The sequence below is a fragment of the Dendrobates tinctorius genome, unplaced genomic scaffold (genome assembly GCF_039654945.1).
Source record: "Dendrobates tinctorius isolate UK_male_01 unplaced genomic scaffold, ASM3965494v1 ptg000022l, whole genome shotgun sequence".
In the NCBI taxonomy this organism is placed as follows: Eukaryota; Metazoa; Chordata; class Amphibia; order Anura; family Dendrobatidae; genus Dendrobates; species Dendrobates tinctorius.
The window spans coordinates 41,867,183-41,889,933 of NW_027361690.1; the positions used below are offsets into that span (position 1 = coordinate 41,867,183).

General features: G+C 41.6%; 1 protein-coding gene across 3 annotated transcripts in view; it reads right to left on the minus strand.

Moving 5' to 3' along the window:
* The window catches only part of VPS33B (VPS33B late endosome and lysosome associated), a 91,722-nt gene that overhangs the window by 34,092 nt on the left and 34,879 nt on the right, over positions 1-22,751 (minus strand). For all 3 annotated transcript variants that reach the window (XM_073568641.1, XM_073568639.1, XM_073568640.1), the window contains exons 9-15: positions 20,195-20,299; positions 15,531-15,627; positions 12,566-12,643; positions 11,301-11,374; positions 8,980-9,066; positions 8,523-8,613; positions 4,215-4,289 (exon numbers count right to left, since the gene is read on the minus strand). In XM_073568641.1, coding sequence (XP_073424742.1) covers positions 4,215-4,289; positions 8,523-8,613; positions 8,980-9,066; positions 11,301-11,374; positions 12,566-12,643; positions 15,531-15,627; positions 20,195-20,299 — 607 coding nt within the window. The remainder of the gene's footprint in view (positions 1-4,214; positions 4,290-8,522; positions 8,614-8,979; positions 9,067-11,300; positions 11,375-12,565; positions 12,644-15,530; positions 15,628-20,194; positions 20,300-22,751) is intronic.

Consider the following 22,751-nt stretch of genomic DNA (forward strand, 5'->3'; position numbering starts at 1 on the left):
TAATTTCTTCGCCGCCGCCCAGTACGGGGCGGGCCGCCGGAAGTGACACGCGGCTCCAGGGGCGGGACTTCCAGCCGCGGCCTCAATTTTTCCCCTACCCGACCGGGGGGAGGGGGGCGCGCGGTACACAAAAAAACATGGCTCCACTAACTGCGCGGCGCCGCCTGACGGGTCCAGCCACTATCAGCCTTGCATGGCCGGTGGCTTCCGCCGGCTGGGGGCTCCATCCCTGAGATATTCGCAGGGGCCCTCCCAGACCTTCTCCTCACCGATGATCCTCTTCAGCCTGAGCGCAGGTATGTGAGGGGGTCTTGATAAAATAGGACTGTGCAGGCACCCTAGCTCCATCTAACCCCTTCAGGGGGTGAGGAGAGGGACCGTCTGCCACCTTGTAGCACCGCAGTCTGAGCATTGGTGGAGCAGTGGGGGCCGCATGGACTAGTCTTGTGCCTCTGTACAGCTCATGGTTTCAATACCTAGGGGTGGTCAGGGCTAAGTCCGGAATTGTGTCCCACGTCACGGGAGAGGATACGTGGAGGGACACTCGCACTTGCTCGCCCATTGTTGGTTTGGGGGATCGGATCCTTTCAATAGGGTACGTCGCCCCTGTCTCATCTTCATGGGAAAAAAAATAAGAAAAAGTCTGGAGCAAAACCACACGTGTGTGCCTCCATGGACACTAAGCAAAAAACTGAGTTCCGAAGCCCGCAATAGGGGCGAGGGTGTATACGGCTGAGGAGGAGCTAACCTCTTTTTTTCCACTTCGTGTCAGCCTCCTAGCGGCAGAAGCATACACCCACAGTATCTGTGTCCCCACAGTATATGTGTCCCCCAATGAGACGAAGGAGAAAATCATTTTCACTACTTTTTATTTTTGTGTTTTCTTTTAGAATGTCTTGACGGTTCATATTACTGACTAAATCTTTTGATGCTTCCAATGATTTATAGCTGTACCCCTTCTCCAAAAATTTGGAGGTAAGGGATTCAGCCTCCCTAGCGAAATCAGAAGGTCTAGAGCAGTTGCGGTATAATCTCATAGACTGACTCTTAGGTATATTTAACAGCCAGCGAGGTGGGATAAAGCTATTTGTGTCCGTGGGTTTGTTAACGGTGCAAGTGTGCAATGCAGAGTTTTCAATAAAAACAGTTAAGTCTAAAAAATGCTTTTTTTTCATTGCTAATATTTGCCGAAAATTAAAAAAAAAAATCATTATGGTTAATATCGTTTAAAAACTGGTTGAGGGAATCTGGTCCCCCTGACCAAATAAAGATAACATCGTCGATAAAACGCCGCCATAGGACCAGGTTCTTATGCAATAAGCCCCCAGGGTAAATGTTATCTTCTTCCCATCTGCCCACATATAAATTAGCAAAACTGGGGGCAAACCTGGTACCCATGGCGGTGCCCCCCTGCTGGGTATAGTAGTTTTCCTGATATTTAAAATAGTTATGAGTTAGGATGAATGGCATACAGTCTGTTAAAAAGTCAATCTGATCCATTGGTAATGTGGAAATTTTTTTTTAGGAAGTATGATGCAGACTCACATCCCTTAGTATTTTCAATAACAGTGTATAGTGACATGACGTCAAGGGTGCCCATGATAAAATGGTCCTGCCAAGAAACATTATGAAGTAACGTGAGGGCATGAGTTGTATCTTTAAGAAACGCTGGTAACTGAGGTTACCAGCAGTTGCAAAAATAAGTATCAACAAACCTCGAAAGGTTTGCTGTTAGACATTGGATGCCCGATATGATCGGGCGGCCAGGTGGATTTATAATGTTTTTGTGTATCTTTGGCAAATAATAGAAAGTTGCCAGCCTGGGGCATGGATTATAGATTAATTCAAATTCATGTTTGGTTAAAAAGCCATTGTTCAGACCTTTCGTGATTAAAAACTTCATCTCAGCCAAATAATCTTTGGTAGGGTCAGTCTTTATTACTTTATAGGTTCTGGTATCATTAAGGAGCAGAAGGGCCTCTTTATTATAGTCATCTTGGTTGAGAACCACAATGCCGCCCCCCCTTATCAGCGGGGCGGATCACCAATTCTTTATTGTTTTGCAGGGATACAATGGCTCCTTTCATTAAAAGATAAATTATATTTAAACTTATTGCACTTTTTGTCCCCATTTTTTTTTTATTTCATCAATAACATTTTTTTTGAAAGGTTTCGATTGCCTCAGAATATTCATTGCTGGGATGAAAATGAGATTTCTTGCGTATGATGTATGAACATATGGATCGCTAATAGGTTGATCCACTATTCGTAAATTAGAGGGTTTCATGAAATGTTTCTTTATAGCTAGTTTCCTCATAAACAACTTTATGCCTGTAAAGGCCTGAAATTTGTCAAATTTACAGGCAGGGGCATACTTCAGACCTTTGTTTAACAAGCCTGTTTCAGAAGGGCTAAGTGTGTGTTTACGAATGGTGACCTTTGGATAATGATTTTGATTTTAATTTCTTTTTCTTTTGGGTGAGTTTCCCCCCCTGCGCATTCATTTGGGCTAAGTGCAATTTAGGCAGTACAATTGCACTTACGGTGCAAAGTAATATTACAGCATTATTATTGTAGGCCATTGCCATTGTGGTCCATTATATCCAGAGGGTTTATGCTTTTTATTCTATTTGTGATTGTGTCATTATTTGTAATAAATTCTATTATTTAGGTTTGTGCGCGAATCTATTCATTTTTATTATCAGTTTTTTAATCTGACAAAATTGGTGGCTTTTTGTCCAGTTTCACTGCACTCACATTCCTCTGTTCCAGCGCCTCTGAAAAATCAGTATATGCATCAGTTAAAGTGCACCTGTGCTTTCACATAAAACCTGTAGAAATTCATGATCTTGCTGTCCTTAATTCTTACAAGTTAAAACTGCTTTGGGTGCACTTACCAATCCACTTCAATATTTTCAAATTGGAGGTTCCTCGTTATAAGCACCAACAGCACTTTAGGTGCTGGAACTCCCTTTGCTCACCTCCAGCATGCATTGTGTCTGCCATTCATTGTCCAAGGGTTTTCCTGCTGTTTGTCTCTGCTGTTAGAGGCAGATTACACCTCCCACCAGGCAGTGTTTGGAAAATTAGGAGAAAGACACCTTGTGGCGAGCACTTATTAGTGATGCTTCAGAAATATGACAATTTTATGTTTAAAGGGAATCTGTCAGCAGTTTTTTGCTACCTCATCTGAGAGCAGCCTGATGTAGGGAAAGAGAAGCTTAATCCAATGATGTATCACTTAAATTACAGGGTTCAGCCATTCTCACGCAATCAGAGCTTTTTATTTAGCATGAAGCAGAGCTGAGAAAGCTGACCCCGCCCACACTAGGCTTTCCATGTACAATGTCCATAGACAGTGAGCTGCTTATCACAGGGGGAGGGGGCGTTGCAAGAGTAATGTATTCCAGCAATGTCAGTCTCTTAGTGATTAATCCTTCATAGTTAGTAAACAACATCACATACTTTGACAAGTGTCACATCCCTGAATTCTGTGTCTCAGCCTCTATCTCCAGCTGTCTTTAGATTACATAGCAAAAACCCGTGATGTACTGTATATGCCCTTTAAATACTAATAAAATTCTTGCATCTAAAAAATAACCAATTTTTATGTAGTCATCATTAACAGTGGCCTTGCTGGACATTTATATATAAGAAACTTATAATATAATATTGATATATCTTATATATAAGTATTTGTACTACATATGCCACTCCACTGGCGGTAAATATACATTAGTTGCACTGATAAAATGTCCATCCAAATATTTCTAAATTTCTCAAAAAGGTTTGTAAAACACAATATTTGTCTTATTTTTTTTGTTGAATTTTTTTTCTTTATGGATGCTAAAAATCATATTTTCATTTGTAAGTTATATCTGCACTTGGAAAAGCTGCAGGACAACTGATCTGACACACAGGTTGTCATTCAGATTTTTTTTTATAGTGTTTTGATGGCAAATGTTCCTGACTGTGTAGTGATACCAGAGATGAAACTATAGCTTCATAGGAAAAAAGATCTGTCATTGGAAGAGTATGAATGTTGGGTGGCAAAATATCGGTAGTCTGCTATTCTCCTATATGCAGAAAGAAACACAACTTGTTAAACAAAATTTACTAAAGTATTGACTTTTTTTTTTGCTTTGTGCTAGTTTTTATCTACCAGTTTGGAACGGGACCACTCAGCAGGCGTGAACATCTGAGAAGTAACTTACTATGTTCAGTCTTCAGGAGCTCCTGGAAGTCTTGCTTGGTCTTCTTTTTCATGATAGATTCACAGGCTCCAATATCTTAATAGGAAGAAACAAAACACATTTACTCCTATTTACTAACTGTTCAGGATGGCCCTGGACACTGGATTTACAAGGTGTTACAAAAGGAAGGTTTCCCTATCAAAGCAACAACACAAACATTTATAAACGGTTTAATGAGTTATCAACTTTTACTATTATATCAATATCAAGACTATAGCTGAATTATGCAGGACGTACTCTGTGAGTGGAGTTAGCGCGCCGCAACGCCCTCCTGTCCCACAGAAGACAGCAAACAGCATCTACTGTGATATGTATGCCCCAGCCCAGTGTCTCCAGTGATGTATAATATGCCCCAGCTCAGTGTCTGCAGTGATGTATAATATGCCCCAGCCCAGTGTCTCCTGTGATGTATAATATGCCCGAGCCCAGTGTCTCCAATGATGTATATGCTGTAGCCCTGTTTCTCCTGTCATGTGTATTCCACAACCCCGGTGACTCCTGTCATGCGTATGCCCCAGCCTCAGTGTCTCCTCTGTGAGGTATATACAGCATTCTTGATGTCTCCTATCACATGTATGCCCCAGCCTCTGTTGTCTCCTGTGTGATGTATATACAGCAGCCACAGTGTCTCCTGTGTAATGTATATACAGTAGCCAAGGTGTCTCCTGTGTGATGTATATACTGAAACCTCAGTGTCTCCTGTGTGATGTATACTGCAGAGCTCACACTGCTTGAGGTCTTAATTGTAATATGGGTGGTGATGTATTTCCCATTTTAACTAGACAAGCAGTGTAATATACAGTACATTGGTGTTCGGTACGACTTACCGCTACAAATTCTTTACAAACTTTTAATCGGAAAGAGTCACCTACTTATGCCCTATGCGCTCAACTTCTATTTTTATTCTGATCTAGACACTTGTGTTATACTTTACTGCTTGACAGGGGAAAAAAAACGTTATCTCAGACAGAATTGCTTGCTATACTTTTTAAAACCAAGCATAAGAAACACGTGCAAGGCTGTGGAAGTTAATTTTTCCTACATCAGGTTACTATAAAGTGGTTGATGTATAGACTGCACCTCACAGAATACAAAATCACTAGAATAAGCTTTGAGGTAACACGACAACGGAAGAAACATTGTGTGATTTCAGCACTAAAATTGGCACCATTAACAATTCAGGTCTGGGCTAAATAAAGGCTGTAACACGGGATCTACACAAGTTAACTATCAAAGAGAACTTCCACTTTCAATAGAAAAACAATGATAGTGCAAGGACTGGAGGTGTAATGGTTTCTCTAAATCACTCTATTAGAGGAGGTTTTGCGGTTATCTGGCAGCACCAGAAGTCTGTGCTGCGGACTGTACTACATTAGGCAGGGTCCTGTTCCTGATACTATTAGTAAAGCAGCGAGCATCATGCAGCGCTCCTTCCTATAGTGAAGACAGGAGCTAAAAGCAATGACCAGAGCGCTGCCTAGTTTACTCCAGCTAGCAACATAGACTGCAATAATTTGGGCTGCAGATTGACAGCATAAACCTCTAATAGAATGATTTAAAAAAACAAAAAAACAAAAACAATTATTCTGCAGAATCCTACAGAATTTTTTTTTTTTTTTTTTTTTTAAAGTGAAGGTACGCTTTAAAAAGAAACCTGTCATGTCCCAAAACGCTATTAAAGGGAATCTGTCACCTATTTTTTCGCATATAAGATGCGGCCACCGACATCATGGACTTATTTACAGCATTCTGTAATGCTGTAGATAAACCCCCAATGTAACCGGAAAGAGAAGAAAAACGAGTTATATTATACTCACCCAGGGGCAGTCTGGGTCTGGAGGGTGTCGCGGTCCGGTCCGGCGCCTCCCGTCTTCTAGTGATGACGTCCTCTTCTTTGCTTCCCATCGCGGCTCCGGCGCAGGAGCACTGCTCTGCCCTGTTGAGGGCAGAGCAGAGTACTGCAGTGCGCAGGCGCAGGAAAGAGAGAGGTCCGGTGCCTGCGCACTAGAGTACAGTGCCTGCGCTGGAACCGCGACGGGAAGCAAAGAAGAAGACGTCATCGCTAGAAGATGGGAGGCGCTGAACCGGACCGCGACACCCATCGGACCGGAACAGACGCCGGACTGCCACTGGGTGAGTATAATATAACTAGTTTTTCTTTTCTTTCAGGTTACATCGGGGGCTTATCTACAGCATTACAGAATGCTGTAGATAAGCCCCTGATGGTGGTGGATGCCTTTTATATTCCAAAAAATAGGTGACAGATTCCCTTTAACCTGCAGATAGGAGGTTAATCTGCAATAGCGTCACAATAATGTCTGACCACCTTAATGAAAGTGTAAATACTGGGAGAACATGAGCTCTGTATGTCCCGAGAGCCACTGGCTTTCAGTCATGGTGGAGTGCCTGGCGTGGCTATGGTCATCGCTCAGTACACCAAGAGTGGCAACTGTAAGCACGCTCTGGCACTTTGATTGACAGCTCGTTCTGCACAGACGCACTGCAGAGTGAGCCGCCACTCCAACAGCTGGGGAGTGCTTATAGCTGCCGCTCACGGTGTACTGAGCGGTGACTGTTCTGTCCAGCCATATAATTGCTGTCTAGAAGGTCTAGTCATTTTTTTTATGTCTTCGATTATTACAGACATTGTATTGTTGTGTGTATTAATCTAATATATAAAGCTCAAGTATGTATGTATGTATGTATGTATGTATGTCCGGGATTGGCATCCGCACTGTCGCAGCTACAGCCACAAAATTTGGCATAGTCACATGTCTGGACACCGAGAGTGTCCTAGGCTATGTAGTGAGGCGAAATTTGAAATTTTAACCCCGTGCGTTCCAATTCACCAAACAATTTTGCCCCTATCTACATAATGGGGAAAAAGTGTGTGTGTGTGTCAAGCCCCGCCCCTCATTATGATGTCATAATGGTTGCCATGGCAACGCTGATGTCATCATAGGTTGCAAGCCCCGCCGCTCATTATGATGTCATAATGGTTGACTATGGGATAGAGGATGTGTGATGGGTATATGGGCACTGGACTATGGGATGGAGGATATGTATGATGGGTATATGGGCACGGGACAATGGGATGGCGGATATGTATGATGGGTATATGGGCACTGGACTATGGGATGGAGGATGTGTGATGGGTATATGGGCACTCGACTATGGGATGGAGGATATGTATGATGGATATGTGGACACGGGACTATGGGATGGAGGATGTGTGATGGGTATATGGGCACGGGACTATGGGATGGAGGATAATTATAATTTGCTATAACTAACCACAGTTAGTTACTATGACCGGGTAGTGCCTCTTCAGCTAGTCCTTCATATATTTCATACTGTAAGGTCACAGCACCACCTGCTGGCCGTTTAATGCATAGATTCTTGTTTAATTTGCAATGTATTGTGGGATTGTTCCTGTTACATCATAGTCTTGTTTATGACACTGTGAGGGGAACAGCAGCCTTTATTCCTCCACGTGTCTTAGGATAAACTACACCATTCGTGTTCTTCATGCTTCTTAAACAGCCTGCTCTAAGCATAGTTGGTAAGCACTATCTAGGTGTTATAATCCTGTGTTTATAACATTTGTTGTATTAAGTAGGTATCATCAGCTATGTATTACCTCATGGTACCTATGTATTACCTCATGGTACCTATGTATTACCTCATGTTACCCATGTATTACCTCATGGAACCTATGTATTACCTCATGTTACTGTGTATTGCAGACTATCTGTATTTTATGCTCTGTGCAGTTTATTCTGAAATGCTCTTGTTATTGCATCCTATAGTTTCACCCTTTCCTGTCACATCTGCAATCAATAAAAAAAGGTTACAATTTTACAGCCTCTTTTCTTAAAGAAGACAGGAGGTTTAGCTACATGTCTCATTGCACACCCTGCTAATGTGTATGAGGACAGTATAGTGACCATAGCCACTCCGAGCACTCCTCTATGACGGACATATAATTCTGTATATGTCCAATAAAAGTGTTTTCAAAATGTATACGGGCAATTAAGGCATGCCTAGATGGGCAGGTATTACATAACGGTTCTAGCTGATCTAATGTATTAACATGGGAAGACCTTGTATTCATATGTGGCTACTTAGGCCACGAGTATAGCATATGCTGCTCCAAACAGACTGCATGTTCCAGGTACAGGACTGGGAACTACTTTGGCATTTATCAAACAAAAAATACATTTTCTATAGACACTGGGTATGATATGTAAGAAATTGGTCGGTCCCTACGTAAACTCAGCATTCGATGCTCTTGCTTTAATCCTTTCAGTTCCTCGGCAACAAAAGTTTTCATTTGTTTGATATCCATTCCTCTACGTTTCTGAAACATATAAGACATTAATAATTTACAGATTGGATCCTCTTCATCCAATCATGCTAAACTGGCTGTATCAACAACACCAGGGCTAGATTTCAATGTTTCTACAATCTAGTGACAGAATAAAAAACTGTATGAAATCACCATTCATCCAGCTACAATAACACATCCATGGTGATAAACCAGAGAACGTTTGTATGAGTTATCTTATGTATCATACATAATGGTCAGAACAATAGGCTTATATTAGTCTTTGCAGCATAAAATACATATCTATAAAAATGCAAAGAGAAAAATGCTCAGCTATCAAAAATGGTGAATTATCAATGATAGCTTTTAAGGACTCATGAATCCACACAATCCACTTACATCATATTGGGTTTGCAAGTTGCGGGCCTTCTGACTCAGGAAGCTAAATACGTTGGAAAAATGCTCATTCCGAATTTCCCCGAACACCTAGGAATATAAGACAGACGTATAAGTCATTGTATGGAATTTGTATACATGTGAAAGGTGTATGGTGTGTGGAGCTTTGATGTCACGAAGAGATACAGCCAAGTTGTTCTCTGTAACCTACCAGAAAAACATTATATTTTGGTAATGTTCTTTATGGTCCGACGAGTCATCTAATGCGTATGGATGCGTACTGACTGTTTCCCAAATGCAGATGTCGCGGGAGTAAAGGATCAAGCACGCTAAACTTCACCATGCCCAATTCTTTGTTTTCACAGTATGTAATTGCCACTGGTGTCTTGTATCAAATGACTCGAGTTTCCCCATGGAAAACACATGCACACTCAGTCGAGCTGGGCATTCGGCATGGGGGAGTGGAGAGATCGGGAGCTATTTATTGCACATAATTACCTTAAATAGCAAGCTTTTTGATATAGCATATATCATCTGAAGTCTTCTGTTCATTCTTCATACCCATATTAAAGGTAATCTGTCACCACATTTGACCTATCTAAAGAATTAATATGGGCATAGAGGTTATTGACTGCGGAGGAGAGTGATCCCTGTATGCCTCATATCAGATGTCTTGTTGTGGATAAATCATCTTTTATCACTTTATATAAATGACCTCTTCCAGGCTATGGGGAGGATGGTGCCTGGAAGATAACTCTGCCTCCAGAGCTTATTTTACATGAAGGGGAGTTACCAGTGTGATGTGTAATGGACGCTACGCTCTGCTGTGTATCACTTAATATTGAGCAGAATAATATCTGGTGACTCGCTGCTACTGCTAATACACGATACGATAGGGCTGTTGCAACGTGTATCTTACCAGTAGCAGTGAAGCAAAACTATGTAATTTACTGCTTTTTTATTACGTTTATAAATCATATGCTCCTGTTATTCAGCCTCTGTACCTTGATTAACAGCTCCCCTACTCACATTGTGCGAGAGTGTGTTCCAAGATTTCCTAGAACATGAACACAGCTCTTCTTCCACAATTCAGTAACATGAACAATGCATGTAGAAATAAGACATGAATGGAAAAAATTAATAAGGTGATTTTAATTAAGGTCCATGAATGTACTTCTGAATGTTCTCAGTACTAAAAAACTTGAGAAAAAAAATCATCCACTCAGACTGAATGTAGTGATATAAGTAAAATGTGAATTATTAAAAGGTAATGATATAATAAGAGATCTCAGTGCCTTTAATGGCGCCTGTATACCTTAGATAGCCATCGGCTGAGAGCTAGGTCTCCCCATTTTCTTCACATACATGAACACTTGGCTAAGTTGAACATACATACATTTTATGTTTTCAATGGGGAGCAAAGAGAAAGTCGCTGTCAGACTCCTCTACTCCAAATTATTCTTCACTGCCGATGATGAATTGGGCGACCTCCATTCTTAGATGGTCAGCCAATCCTGCCAAAATTGTCCATTTAGTCTACATTATTTAATGTGTATGTTGCGGGACGTCAACGTCTCCAAACACCGACAGGCTCTGGTGGGCGAGTGGGCGGGGGCCAGGACCAGATTACCTAAACACACTTCTGTGCTAGGGGCTGGGGTCCTGATGACTAGACATATGAGGATACGGGGTGGCAGTATACGCCGTACTCATAGTCTCTGCATGGGATTACAGTAGTGACTGTTCACACTGTATCCCTCAGGGTACCTGAAAAGGAACAACACACACTGAAGTAGAAATGAAAGAGCCGTGTCCACCTCCTACTGACGCTAAGCTAAACTGAATATCCTAGTTCCTGTCGGTGGGGTGTACACTGCGGAGGAGGAGCTAACTTTTTTCTACATAGTGTCAGCCTCCTAGTGGCAGCAGCATACACCCATGGTTCCTGTGTCCCCCAATGAAGCGATAGAGAAACTTCAATTCATGATTTGGATAAATATAAGCAGCACAGCTGGTTGTACATTGTACGGCTATCTGCGCAGTCTATCACACACAGCTCAGTATTGAGGGAGCGTCATGATCCCTGAAATGTGGAGATGACAACAATGAGGATCTCCAGAAGACGACTCCTAACAGATACAAGCAGGGTATGACACTTCATAGTAAAGGAGCTTCAAGTATTACTAAAGATTGGCTTATCCTTTTCCATTAACAAAGTAATGATATATTCCACACAAGAACCGATCTACATCCAAAAGATTTAGAGCAAAATCCTGGGTAACTGGTGTTCTCATAAAGAGGAATTTTGTTAACTATTGTGTCACCTTATCCTGAGCGTTCAGCAGAATTTTCACACTTTTATCAGATGAGGTCACGTCTGGCCCAAGCTCCACGCTTCCTGAAACATAAGAAGATAATATAAAGCGGACACTACAGGTATACATTTGGCTTGAAATCAAGTTTGTGTTACAATGATATGATATGATATGCTTAATAAGGTTTTCCAAACGCAGTTAGAAATGTAGTAAAAAGGTAGATACTTGGGATCAGCAAAATTAAAAGTGCTTTTTCCATTTTGGTCCTTCATGGCTGAGACCGTAACAACTCCATCCAGATTCCGGACACGGGAGGCAGAGCTTCACAGGCAGCCCAGAACGGCTGAGCTAGTCTGTCTCCCTCCACAGTTTCAGAGCTGGAAGTATTTAATTCTTTCTCAGCCATGCAAGTCTGAAACGGAAGTAGCCATTTAAATAAAAAAGCACGTGTCCAGTATAATAAAGAGCAGGATACTGATCCATCATGGAATTACAGGACACAGCATGAGAGAAATAGGCCAGAGAACCTAGAAAAGGAAGAAAAAAAGAGAAAGAGATAGATACAGAAGAAAAAAGAGAAAGAAAAGAATAGAAAAACAGAAATAAAGAGAGAAGAAAAGAAAGAAAAAAAGATAGGAAAGAAATATAGACTGAAATAGAAAGAGGAAAGAATGAAAGAGATAAATAAAAAGAAAATAAAGAGAAAAAGAATGAAACTCAGAAATAAACAAGAGGGTTAGACAGAAAGAAATCTGGAAAGAAAAAAGAAAGATAGCATGAAAGAAAGAAAAGGAGGGATGGAAGGAGGGAAAGAAAGGAAGGAGGGAAGGAAGAAGGGAAGGAAGAAGGGAAGGAAGAAGGGAAGGGAGGAGGGAAGGAAGGAAGGAAGGAAGGAGGGAAGCAAAGAAGGAAGGGAGGAGGGAAGGAAGAAGGGAAGGAAGGAGAGAAGGAAGAAGGGAAGGAAGGGAGGATGGAAGGAAGCAAGGAAGGGAAGGAGGGAGGGAAGGAAGATGGGAGTGAAGGAAAGGAGGATGGAAGGAAGCAAGGAAGGAAGGAAAGAAAGAGAAAGAAAAAGAAAGAAAGAGAGAAAGGAAAGAAAGTAAAAAAGAAGGGTTCACCAGACGATCAGGACTGAAGATAATGTTTGCCTTCACTTTCACAGACCATACCATTTTCACTGAATGGTTAAGTGGATTGCTAGGTGTCATTGTATAACACATAAATACATGTAATTATGTTGTGTACATATATCTTTTTAATTAAATTCATCTTACCACATTTAATACGAAAAATATCATCAACCAGTCCTTCATACACGACCTGAGAACACAGGGCAGTGATGTAGTCCACATCTGCAAGAGCAAGACAACACATTGGCAGGACCTCACACTGAACATTGTCACCTCTGAAAATCATGAAGGTTACTTGATGCTAGAAGATCCAAAATGCCAATGTAAGGCTATGTTCACACATTGCGTTTTTTCACCCTTTTTGTTGCAAATTTTCCGCTGCATTGTACAGTACCAGCAAAGTTACTGAGATTTCAGAAATCTCATGCAGACTTGGTTTTTTGTCCTCAGTATTTTGTGCCAAACCTTGTTTTTTTGTCACTTCTTTCAGCGTTTTTAACCCATAGAAAAAAAAAAAAAACACTGCAAAAATGCAGGTATCAGTTTTTGGTGCCAAAACCTGATGATACAAAATCAGATTTTTTTTTTTTATGCACTAAACTTTATCAGCATGCACAAGAGACAAATGTACCCTGACAAAAACACAGTAAAAAACAACAACAACAACGCACCAACAACTAAGCAATACATGCTTTTTTGAAGGAGGTTTCTTACTGCCAAGAGAGCAGGTTTTCCCTGTGGAAAAATATGCATCAAAAACACAACGTCTAAACCTAGCCTAAAGCATCCAAACCTGTTAGAATCCGTTCTCAATTCATTTACTTATTCCATTGTAGGAATTTTTGAGTGGTGTAATGGAACACACTTCCAACATATGCCCACTGTAAAGACATACAATCGCATATGTTGGTCTCTGACGCGTATTTTAAAAGAAAAAAAAAAAAAATCATATCCAACATGCAAACATTTTTAATAAATTTTCCTTACAGAAAAACTGAAACAGATTGATTTCCACACAATGAACAATAAAAAAGAGATGCTGATGGGTATTGGCCTAGTGTATTTTAAGAGGACACCCTTCAGCATAACCTGGGTGCTTAGGGGCCCATGGATACATCCTAAGTGGAGCTAGGAGCTTTCTGAATGTAATGAAAAAAAAAAAAAACGTGACTAGGCCCTAATTCTAAGCTATTCCACTTCATCAGTATGAATACACAGATCCACATAATCCAAGCTAAAAATATTACTCAAGGAAAGTAATTACCATATTTTTCGGATTATAAGACGCACTCCCCCCCCCCCCCAAATTTGGGGTAAAAATGAGGGTGCGTCTTATATTGCAGATATACCTTACCGGCCGCAGTGGAGCAGGGTCCCGAGGTCGCGAGTGGAGGAGGCAAGAGTGGCGCGTTGCTGCAGGCCGCAGGCTGGGATGAGGGGATGTTCCAATGTGCGCCACTGCTGCGGGTGAAAATGGCTGCGGTGCTCTGTGGTGTGGGGGTCTCTGCCGCCATTTTGTGAGAGCCCAGAGCCCCCCGCATATCCATTACTGCGATGCGGTGGCCTCCGGGAAAATGGCCGCTGAGGGCGGCGCATGTTCAGAATGAGAACTCGGCAACGAGCTCTCGTCCTGAGATCTCGGGAGACGAGATCTCAATCTGAGCATATGCCGCCCCCGGCAGCGATTTTCCCAGAGCCCCCAGCACGTCCACTAATGCAATGCGGTGGCCTCTGTTGCAGAGATCTCAATCTGAGTATGCGCTGCCCCCGGTGGCCATTTTCCCAGAGGTCACTGCATCGCAGTAATGGATATGCGGGGGGGGGGCTCTGGGCTTTCCCAAAGCCATTTTCACTTGCAGCGGCGCATATGGGAACATCCCCTCATCCCAAACTGCGGCCTGCAGCAACGCTCCACTCTTGCCTCCTCCAGCAGCGACCCTAGGACCCCGCATCACCGCACCCACCGCCCCCGGTAAACAATAAGACACAGATTATAAGAGGCACCATTTTATTAAAAGGTTTTTTGGGGTTTCTTTCTCCTCAATATTTGGGATGCGTCTTATAATACGCAAAACACGGTATGTTTTTTGTCTTCTACATAACCACGAAATGCTTTCTTCTCTGCATCCATCTGTGCTTCTTAACTTCATATTTATGCTAAAAAATAATAATGTATGCTGCAATAAAAGAAAAGTGCCACACAAACTGCTGTACCCGACCCTCATGCCCTGCAATACGCAGGACAGTCTATCAGCTTTTTCTGAAGTGCTCCTTTAGTAGGACTGACCCCTCAAGCAAGGAATCATCAAACTCGGACTACTATACTTTTTCAGCAGATTTGAAATATATACTGTAAGGTAGCGCTGTCATTCCAGTAGGGGATACTCGCTTGGCAGCGAATAAATCACATCAGGCACAGATTTTCCATAAAACCAAAACAGTCCAAGCGGTTTATTCACGCATCAAAACCATCAAAGCAATGGAAAACAGCATAGTGTCCATGACAGAGCTTTCCTCTGTTAAGCCTGTGGTCACCCAGGCTATGCAATGTTCCATACGCAGGCTTTCTAGCCTCACTGTTCTCACCCTGTCAGGGTTTTACCTCATGGCTGCTTGATCCATACTGCAGACGTTCTTTCCCTCCTCTGGGAACTCTCAGACGCTGGCAGCCAGGAAGCCCCATCTCCCAGCGGGACCTTCCACACTGGATCAACCGGGTCCAAGCATTCACCCATGTGACCTACCCTGGCCACCTTATATGGTCCGTAGCCACGCCCACCATGTCACATGGCTATGACCTCATCACCGGTCCTTCACACACTCACATAGCCTTTTACTACAGGCGTTTTCAGACACACCCCTGGGTGGATTTGTAGGTAGCTAGAGCCGCCAATCTCTCCAGCTACCTGAAGGCTTCTCCCTAACACATTGGCACGAAAGATCAGCTCTGCTGATCAGCACATAACCAAGCCTTCATCTCAAGGCCACCCACCTTGAGATACATTACCATCATTCAGCATCCTACTCTTATCAGGACACTGGAAATGCTTATATGCCTGTCCTGGGACACAGTGGTCACTACACCACAATACCCAAAAATAATCCTAACCTCGGTCAATCATGAAGACAAGTCCAAGATCCGGTTTTCTCTCCTTTTGAATATTCTCTTCATCTTCAAGGAGGTCTTTCCACATTTCATATGCCATCTGTAAAAAATGTATGTATACCAATACAGGTAAGTCAGATGTCTGCTTTTGAAGAACATGGTCACCATTATAAGAAACATATACTAAAGACCATACTAAGGACTAGGGGGCACTCATTACGGGTGGAAGAAAGGCGATTCCGGCAGCTAAATAGGAAAGGGTTCTTTACAGTTAGAGCAGTCAGACTGTGGAATGCCATACTGCAATAAGTAGTAATGTTAGCCACTATATCAGACTTTAAAAAAGGGCTGGATGATTTCCTCAGTACATAACATTGTGGGATATAGATAATTTAAAGACAAAAAATGCATAATTGATGGAGAAAGGTATTTTTTTCAACCTAGGTAACTATATACAGTGGCATGGTCAAAATTTTCTGTTATTGTGAACAGTTAAGCAAATTGAAATGATCTCTAAAAGGCCTAAAAGTAAACATTTCTGTTGTATTTTAGACAAAAAATATATATTTTTTTACATTTTAAAAATTAGAAAAAGGATATGAGCCAACGCAAAAGTTTGGGCACCCTTGGAGATTTGTGTACTCAGATAACTTTGATGAATGTTTCAGACCTTAATTAGCCTGTTTGGGTTATGGCTTGTTCACTATCATTGTTAGGAAAGGCCAGGTGATGCAAATTTTCCAGCTTTAAAAAAAATCCAGCCATCTCTAACCTTCTACCAACAAAACAGCAGCCATGAGTACTTCTAAGCAGCTGTCTAGCACTCTGAAAATGAAAATGGTGGAGGCCCACAAAGCAGGAGAAGGCTATAAGACTGCAAAATACCTTCAGAAAGATTTAACAGACTCTGGAGTTGTAGTAAATTGCTCTACTGTTCAGAGACACCTGAACAAATATGGCCTTAATGGAGAGTCATCATAAGAAAACCTCTCCTGCATTCTCACCATAACATTCACTGTTACAAGTAGGCAAAAGAACATCTACACAAGCGTGATGCATTTTGGAAGCAAGTCCTGTAGACTGATGAGGTTAAAATAGAACTCTTTGGACACAATGATCAAAAGGTATGTGTGGAGAAAAAAGGGCACAGAATTTCAGGAAAAGAACATCTTACCAACCAATAAGCATAGGGGTGGATAAATCAAGCTGGGGGGGGGGGGTGTTGCAGCCAATAGCATGGGAAATATTTCAGGGGTAGAGGGAAGAATTGATTCAATGAAATTTCAAAAATATTCAGGATTGAGTGTCCTCAGTGGTTGATACCTTTTAATGGCTAACTGAAAAGATGGTAACACCTTGCAAGCTTTCGAGTCTACTCAGGTCTCTTCATCAGGCTAGGCTAATACAAAATCTGAAGTCACATATTTATGCACAATACAGCCTAGAAAAAAATGCAATAGATAAGACAAGTGACGTGAAGCAGAACTATCAATATGGGAGAGGGAGAAACATAAATAAAAACATTGGACCAGTTCATAGATAAGGAGTCCGGATGTTTTATGGTCCTCCGATTGGGGTCTAGTTCTGTGTTGTGATGCCCCCACACGGTTTTAAAAGGAAATTCCTTAATTGATGTAAAAAGACATAAATCCATGCGACACATTCATTCCAGCACTGAGAGTGTCAAAGTTCGTCATAAATTTGTACTCCCAGACTCGTCTCTCTCTCTGAGACTTGAAGTTACCTTTCAATACCAGTAATTTCATATCCACGCTGCTGTGATCAGGGATACAGAAATGTTTTGCCACAGGTAGATCCATTCTTTTTTCTCTTATTGTGTGGCGATGAGAATTCATCCTTGTTCTCAGTTTTTGCCCTGTCTCCCCCACATACAGACCCCCAGTTGGACATTTAGTACAAATAATTAAGTACACCACATTAGATGTAGTGCAGGTGAAAGTACCTGCGATCTTGTAGTCCTGATGTGAGTTGGGGATCTTTATCTTGTCCGTGGTCATTATAAATGGACAGGTTTTACATTTTTTCTGGTTGCAAGGAAAGGTTCCTGCAGCTGTTGGAGACACCTTCTCATTCAAAGAGTTTTCTTTATTTTCATGACTATGAAAATTGTAGATTCACTCTGAAGGCATCAAAACTATGAATTAACACATGTGGAATTATATAATTAACAAAAAAGTGTGAAACAGTTTCTTTTTAGCGCTTGATGGTTTTTGCCACTGCACTTGGGGACTTTCAAAGTTTTCCCAATTTTTCGGACTGACTGACCTTCATTTCTTAAAGTAATGATGGCCACTCGTTTTTCTTTACTTAGCTGCTTTTTTTCTTGCTATAATACAAATTCTAACAGTCTGTTCAGTAGGACTATCAGCTGTGTATCCACCAGACTTCTGCACAACACAACTGATGGTCCCAACTCCATTTATAAGGCTGTGTGCCCACGATGCGTTTTGTTAAGCGTTTCCGCAGCGTTTGTGCCAGCTCAGACGCTGCAGAAACGCTTAAAAGATGCATCAAATTAATTAGCATGCGTTTTTGGCTTTTTGTGCCAATGCATGCGTTTTTAACCGCTCAGGAATCGCTTAGCGGCTAAAAACGCAGCATGCCCATTAATTCCCGCATTGCTGAGCGTTTTTAGCCATCCCCAATGATCCCAGAAATCGTGTGTCAAAAAACGCGTCAAAAATCGCGCAAAAGACGCGCGTTTTCTGGGAAGGGGATCCTTTTCCTGAGCGTTTAAAAACGCTAGTGTGGGCACATAGCCTAAGGTAAGAAATCCCACTTATTAAACCTTCAGAAAGTTGTGGGAAGCAGAGATATCCCTGAGGAAGGTGCCAGGAAGGGCGCCGAAACGCGTAGGAGGAAATAAAGGAGTACACTGCTACAACATCTTGTTTCCCAGGTGATTTGTCAATCTCGGCAGCTCGGACTGCAACACACCCTGCTTCCCACAACTTTCTGAAGGTTTTTCCACGTGTGAGTGGTTGGTGGAGGTCCTGCAGCAGCTGATTCTGTGATATGCTCTCAAGCCAGTTGTGGGTGACACAACTGGTATAGGTGAGTGGAACTGTATTATACCGCTCATACTTCAAGTGTCACTAGTGATAGGGCACTATTGTGCCTCTTGTTCCCCCCACCATTTTTTGTATTGACACTTATTAAACCTGACAGGGCACACCTGTGAAGTGAAAACCATTTCTGGTGACTACCTCTTGAAGCTCATCAAGAGAATGCCAAGAGTGTGCAAAGCAGTAATCAAAGCAAAAGGTGGCTACTTTGAAGAACCTAGAATATAAGACATATTTTCAGTTGTGTCACACTTTTTTGTTAATTATATAATTCCACATGTGTTTATAGTTTCGATGCCTTCAGAGTGAATCTACAACTTCATAGTTTCATGTTTCCTTCACATCAAAACCTTCCAAATGCAAGCACCACAAATCAACTCCAGGCCTTTTATCTGCTTGAGAATGACATAACGAAGGGATTGCCCACACCTGTCCATGAAATAGCCTTGGAGTCAATTGTTCAATTACTTTTGGTCCCTTTAAAAACAGGGTGGCACATGTTAAGGAGCTGAAACTCCTAAACCCTTCATCCAATTCTAATGTGGATACCCTCAAATGAAAGCTGAAAGTCTGAACTTCAACTGCATCTGAATTGCTTTGTTTAAAATTCATTGTGGTAATGTCTAGAACCAAAATTAGAAAAATGTTGTCTCTGTCCAAATACATATGGACCTAAGTGTGTGTGTGTGTGTGTGTGTGTGTATATATATATATATATATATATATATATATATATATATATTTATATTAGTGGCGTAGTAACCACTGTGTCCACTAGGGGGCACTGTGTGGATGTCCCAGGAGAAAGGATGAATGGCAGAATACTGAATGGCCATTATGTATCTCAAAGTGGGTGGCTTTGAAGATGGAGACTTATGTATGTGTATTGATCAGCAATGATAATGCTGAGGTGTTGTTTCAAGGTGTAAGGGAGAAGTCTCCAGGTAACTAGAGAGATGGGCGTGGGCCTGGTTACCTACAAACTCACCCAGGGGGTGTGTTTAAGAACCCTAATGTAAAAGACTGTGAGTTTGTGAAGGACCTGTGATGAGGTCATAGTCATGTGACCCCGGTGGGCGTGGCTATGGACCATATAATGTGGCCAGGGTAGGTCACATGTAGTGAATGCAGGGACCTGGTTGGTCTAGAGTGGAAGGTCCTGTGAGGAGAGTTGTCTCCTGGCTAACAGCCTGTGTGTGGCTGGGTGTAATGGCTGCCAGCGTCTGAGAGTCCCAGAGGAGAGCGTGGATGTCTGCAGCGGGGAGCAACAGCCATGAGGAAACCCTGACATGGGTGAGATAATGATGAGGCTGAAGAGCCTGAGTATGGACATTGAGTAACCTGTGTGACCACAGGCATAACCAGAGTGAAGCTACAATGGACGCTATGCTATAATGCTGTTTATGTTGCTTCTATGGGTTTATGAAGGTGGAATAAACCGCATGGACTGTGTTTTGAGTTTATAGAAAACCTGTGCCGAATCTGATTTTGTGGCTGCTGAGCGAGTATCCCCTATTTGAATGACAGCGCTACCTCACAATATTATATATATATAGCACAATACTATAGTAAAGTTTTTACCTTAGCACTCCTTCCTATCCCATAGACCTTTGACATTGGTCCAAAGATAGAATTCAGCAGATGAAGAGCCTTGACCACAGTTCCAATCCACCGTTGGTCTCCTTCCTTAAAGATATAAACTCCCTCATCACTTTATGTTCCATCAGAGATGTTACACAGCAAGTAACTAATGACACAGCGAAGGCTCTTAGAAATCACCCACAATGGCCAAGATTGGCAGAACTGAGAACCGCACAAACTATTATACCAAAAGTTAAATGTAGCTTCCTTGACATGTGCAGAGGTTTATGGTAAGAATGTTAATAGGCTATTTTTCAATAGAAAATTGGATATGAAGCAACATAAATCAGTGATGTTTGTGTTCTGGACCAAAGTATCATCACAGAAAGTTGTCCAAGATATGTGTAAAAGTGGACAAAAAAAACAATAACTTAAAATAATTAACCCCTTCATGACCCAGCCTATTTTGACCTTAATCACCTGGCCATTTTTGGCAATTCTGACCAGTGTCCCTTTATGAGGTAATAACTCAGGAAGGCTTCAACAGATCCTTGCGATTCTGAGACTGTTTTTACGTGACATATTGGGCTTCATGTTAGTGGTAAATTTAGGTCGATAATTTTTGCATTTATTTGTAAAAAAAAAACGGAAATTTGGCGAAAATTTTGCAATTTTCACATTTTGAATTTTTATTCCGCTAAACCAGAGAGTTATATGCAGGGCTGTGGAGTCGGTAAGCCAAACCTGCGACTCCGACTCCTCAATTTCCCTTACACCGACTCCGACTCCCACACATATTGCTTATATTTAAGTGAAAAATTTATTGTAGTACAATGTGAACCTCAGACATTTAATCATTTTTATGATCCAATAATCAAGATATTTAGATAGAACAGAATATATATTGGTGTACTACCCGGTTTTCATTCTTTTTGGTACAGATACGATATGGATAGACAGATATGGATAAATGGATAGAGCAGATTTCTAATCTGCTTTTGCTATTGAGAACATTATCTATGAGCTCAAAAACCTTTCAGGTGATGCAGTTTTTTAAAAAGATGATCAACTTTTGCAGCTGAAAAACGTATCCTCAAAAAACACAGGAAAAACGCTGTGTGTGAATGTAGCCTTAGATCAGGAATATAACAGCCATTTATAGGACATTTCATAACTTTCCCAAACTCCTATGAAAAAATATTCAGCACATCCTGCATTGAATTACTGTACCCAATTTATTATATATTTTAGGAGTCGGAGTCGGTCCATTTTATACCGACTCCGACTCCACCAAAATGAGCACCGACTCCGACTCCACGACTCCGACTCCACAGCCCTGGTTATATGACACAAAATAGTTAATAAATAACATTTCCCATATGTCTACTTTACATCAGCACAATTTTGGAATCATTTTTACAACAAAATTTACAAAACCATTTTTTTTAGGGACAACCTCACATTTGAAGTCACTTTGAGGGGTCTATATGGCAGAAAATACCCAAAAGTGACACCATTCTAAAAACTGCTCCCCTCAAGCTACTCAAAACTACATTCAAGAAGATTATTAACCCTTCAGGTGCTTCACAGCAACTAAAGCAATGTTGAAGGAAAAAATGGACATTTTAATTTTTCCAACAAAAATTTTCTTTTAGCATCAATTTTTTCATTTTCACATGGGTAACAGGATAAAGTGGACCCTAAAATTTGTTGGGCAATTTCCCCTGAGTACACCGATACCTCATATGTTGCTATAAACCACTGTTTGGGCGCACGGCAGGGCTTGGAAGGGAAGGAGCACCATTTGACTTTTTGAATGGAAAATTAACTTCAAATGTTAGCGGACACCATCTCGTGTTTGGAGAGCCCCTGTGTACCTAAACATTGGAGCTCCCCCACAAGTGACCCCATTTTGGAAACTAGACCCCCCAAGGAGCTTATCTAGATGTGGAGTGAGCACTTTGAAACCCCAAGTGCTTCACAGAAGTTTATAAACGCAGAGCCGTGAAAATAAAAAATCATTTTTTTTCCTCAAAAATTATATTTTAGCCCGCTATTTTTTATTTTCACAAGGGTAACAGGATAAATTGGACCCCTAAAGTTGTTGGTCGGTTTGTCCTGAGTACGCTGGTATCCCATATATGGGGGGGAACCACTGTCTGGGCGCACGGCAGGGCTCAGAAGGGAAGGAGCGCCGTTTGACTTTTTGAATGGAAAATTAGCTCCAATCATTAGCAGACACCATGTCGTGTTTGGAGAGGCCCTGTCTGCCTACACTTTGGAGCTCCCCCACAAATGACCCCATTTTGGAAACTAGACCCCCTAAGGAACTTATCTAGATGCATAGTGAGCACTTTGAACCCCCACGTGCTTTACAGAAGTGTATAACGCAGAGCCGTGAAAAAAAAAATAAATTTTTTTCCCCCTCAAAAAATGATTTTTTAGCCCGCTATTTTTTATTTTCACAATGGTAACAAAAGAAATTGGACCCCAAAAGTTGTTGATCAGTTTGTCCTGGGTATGCTGGTACCCCATATGTGGGGAGGGGGGGCACCAC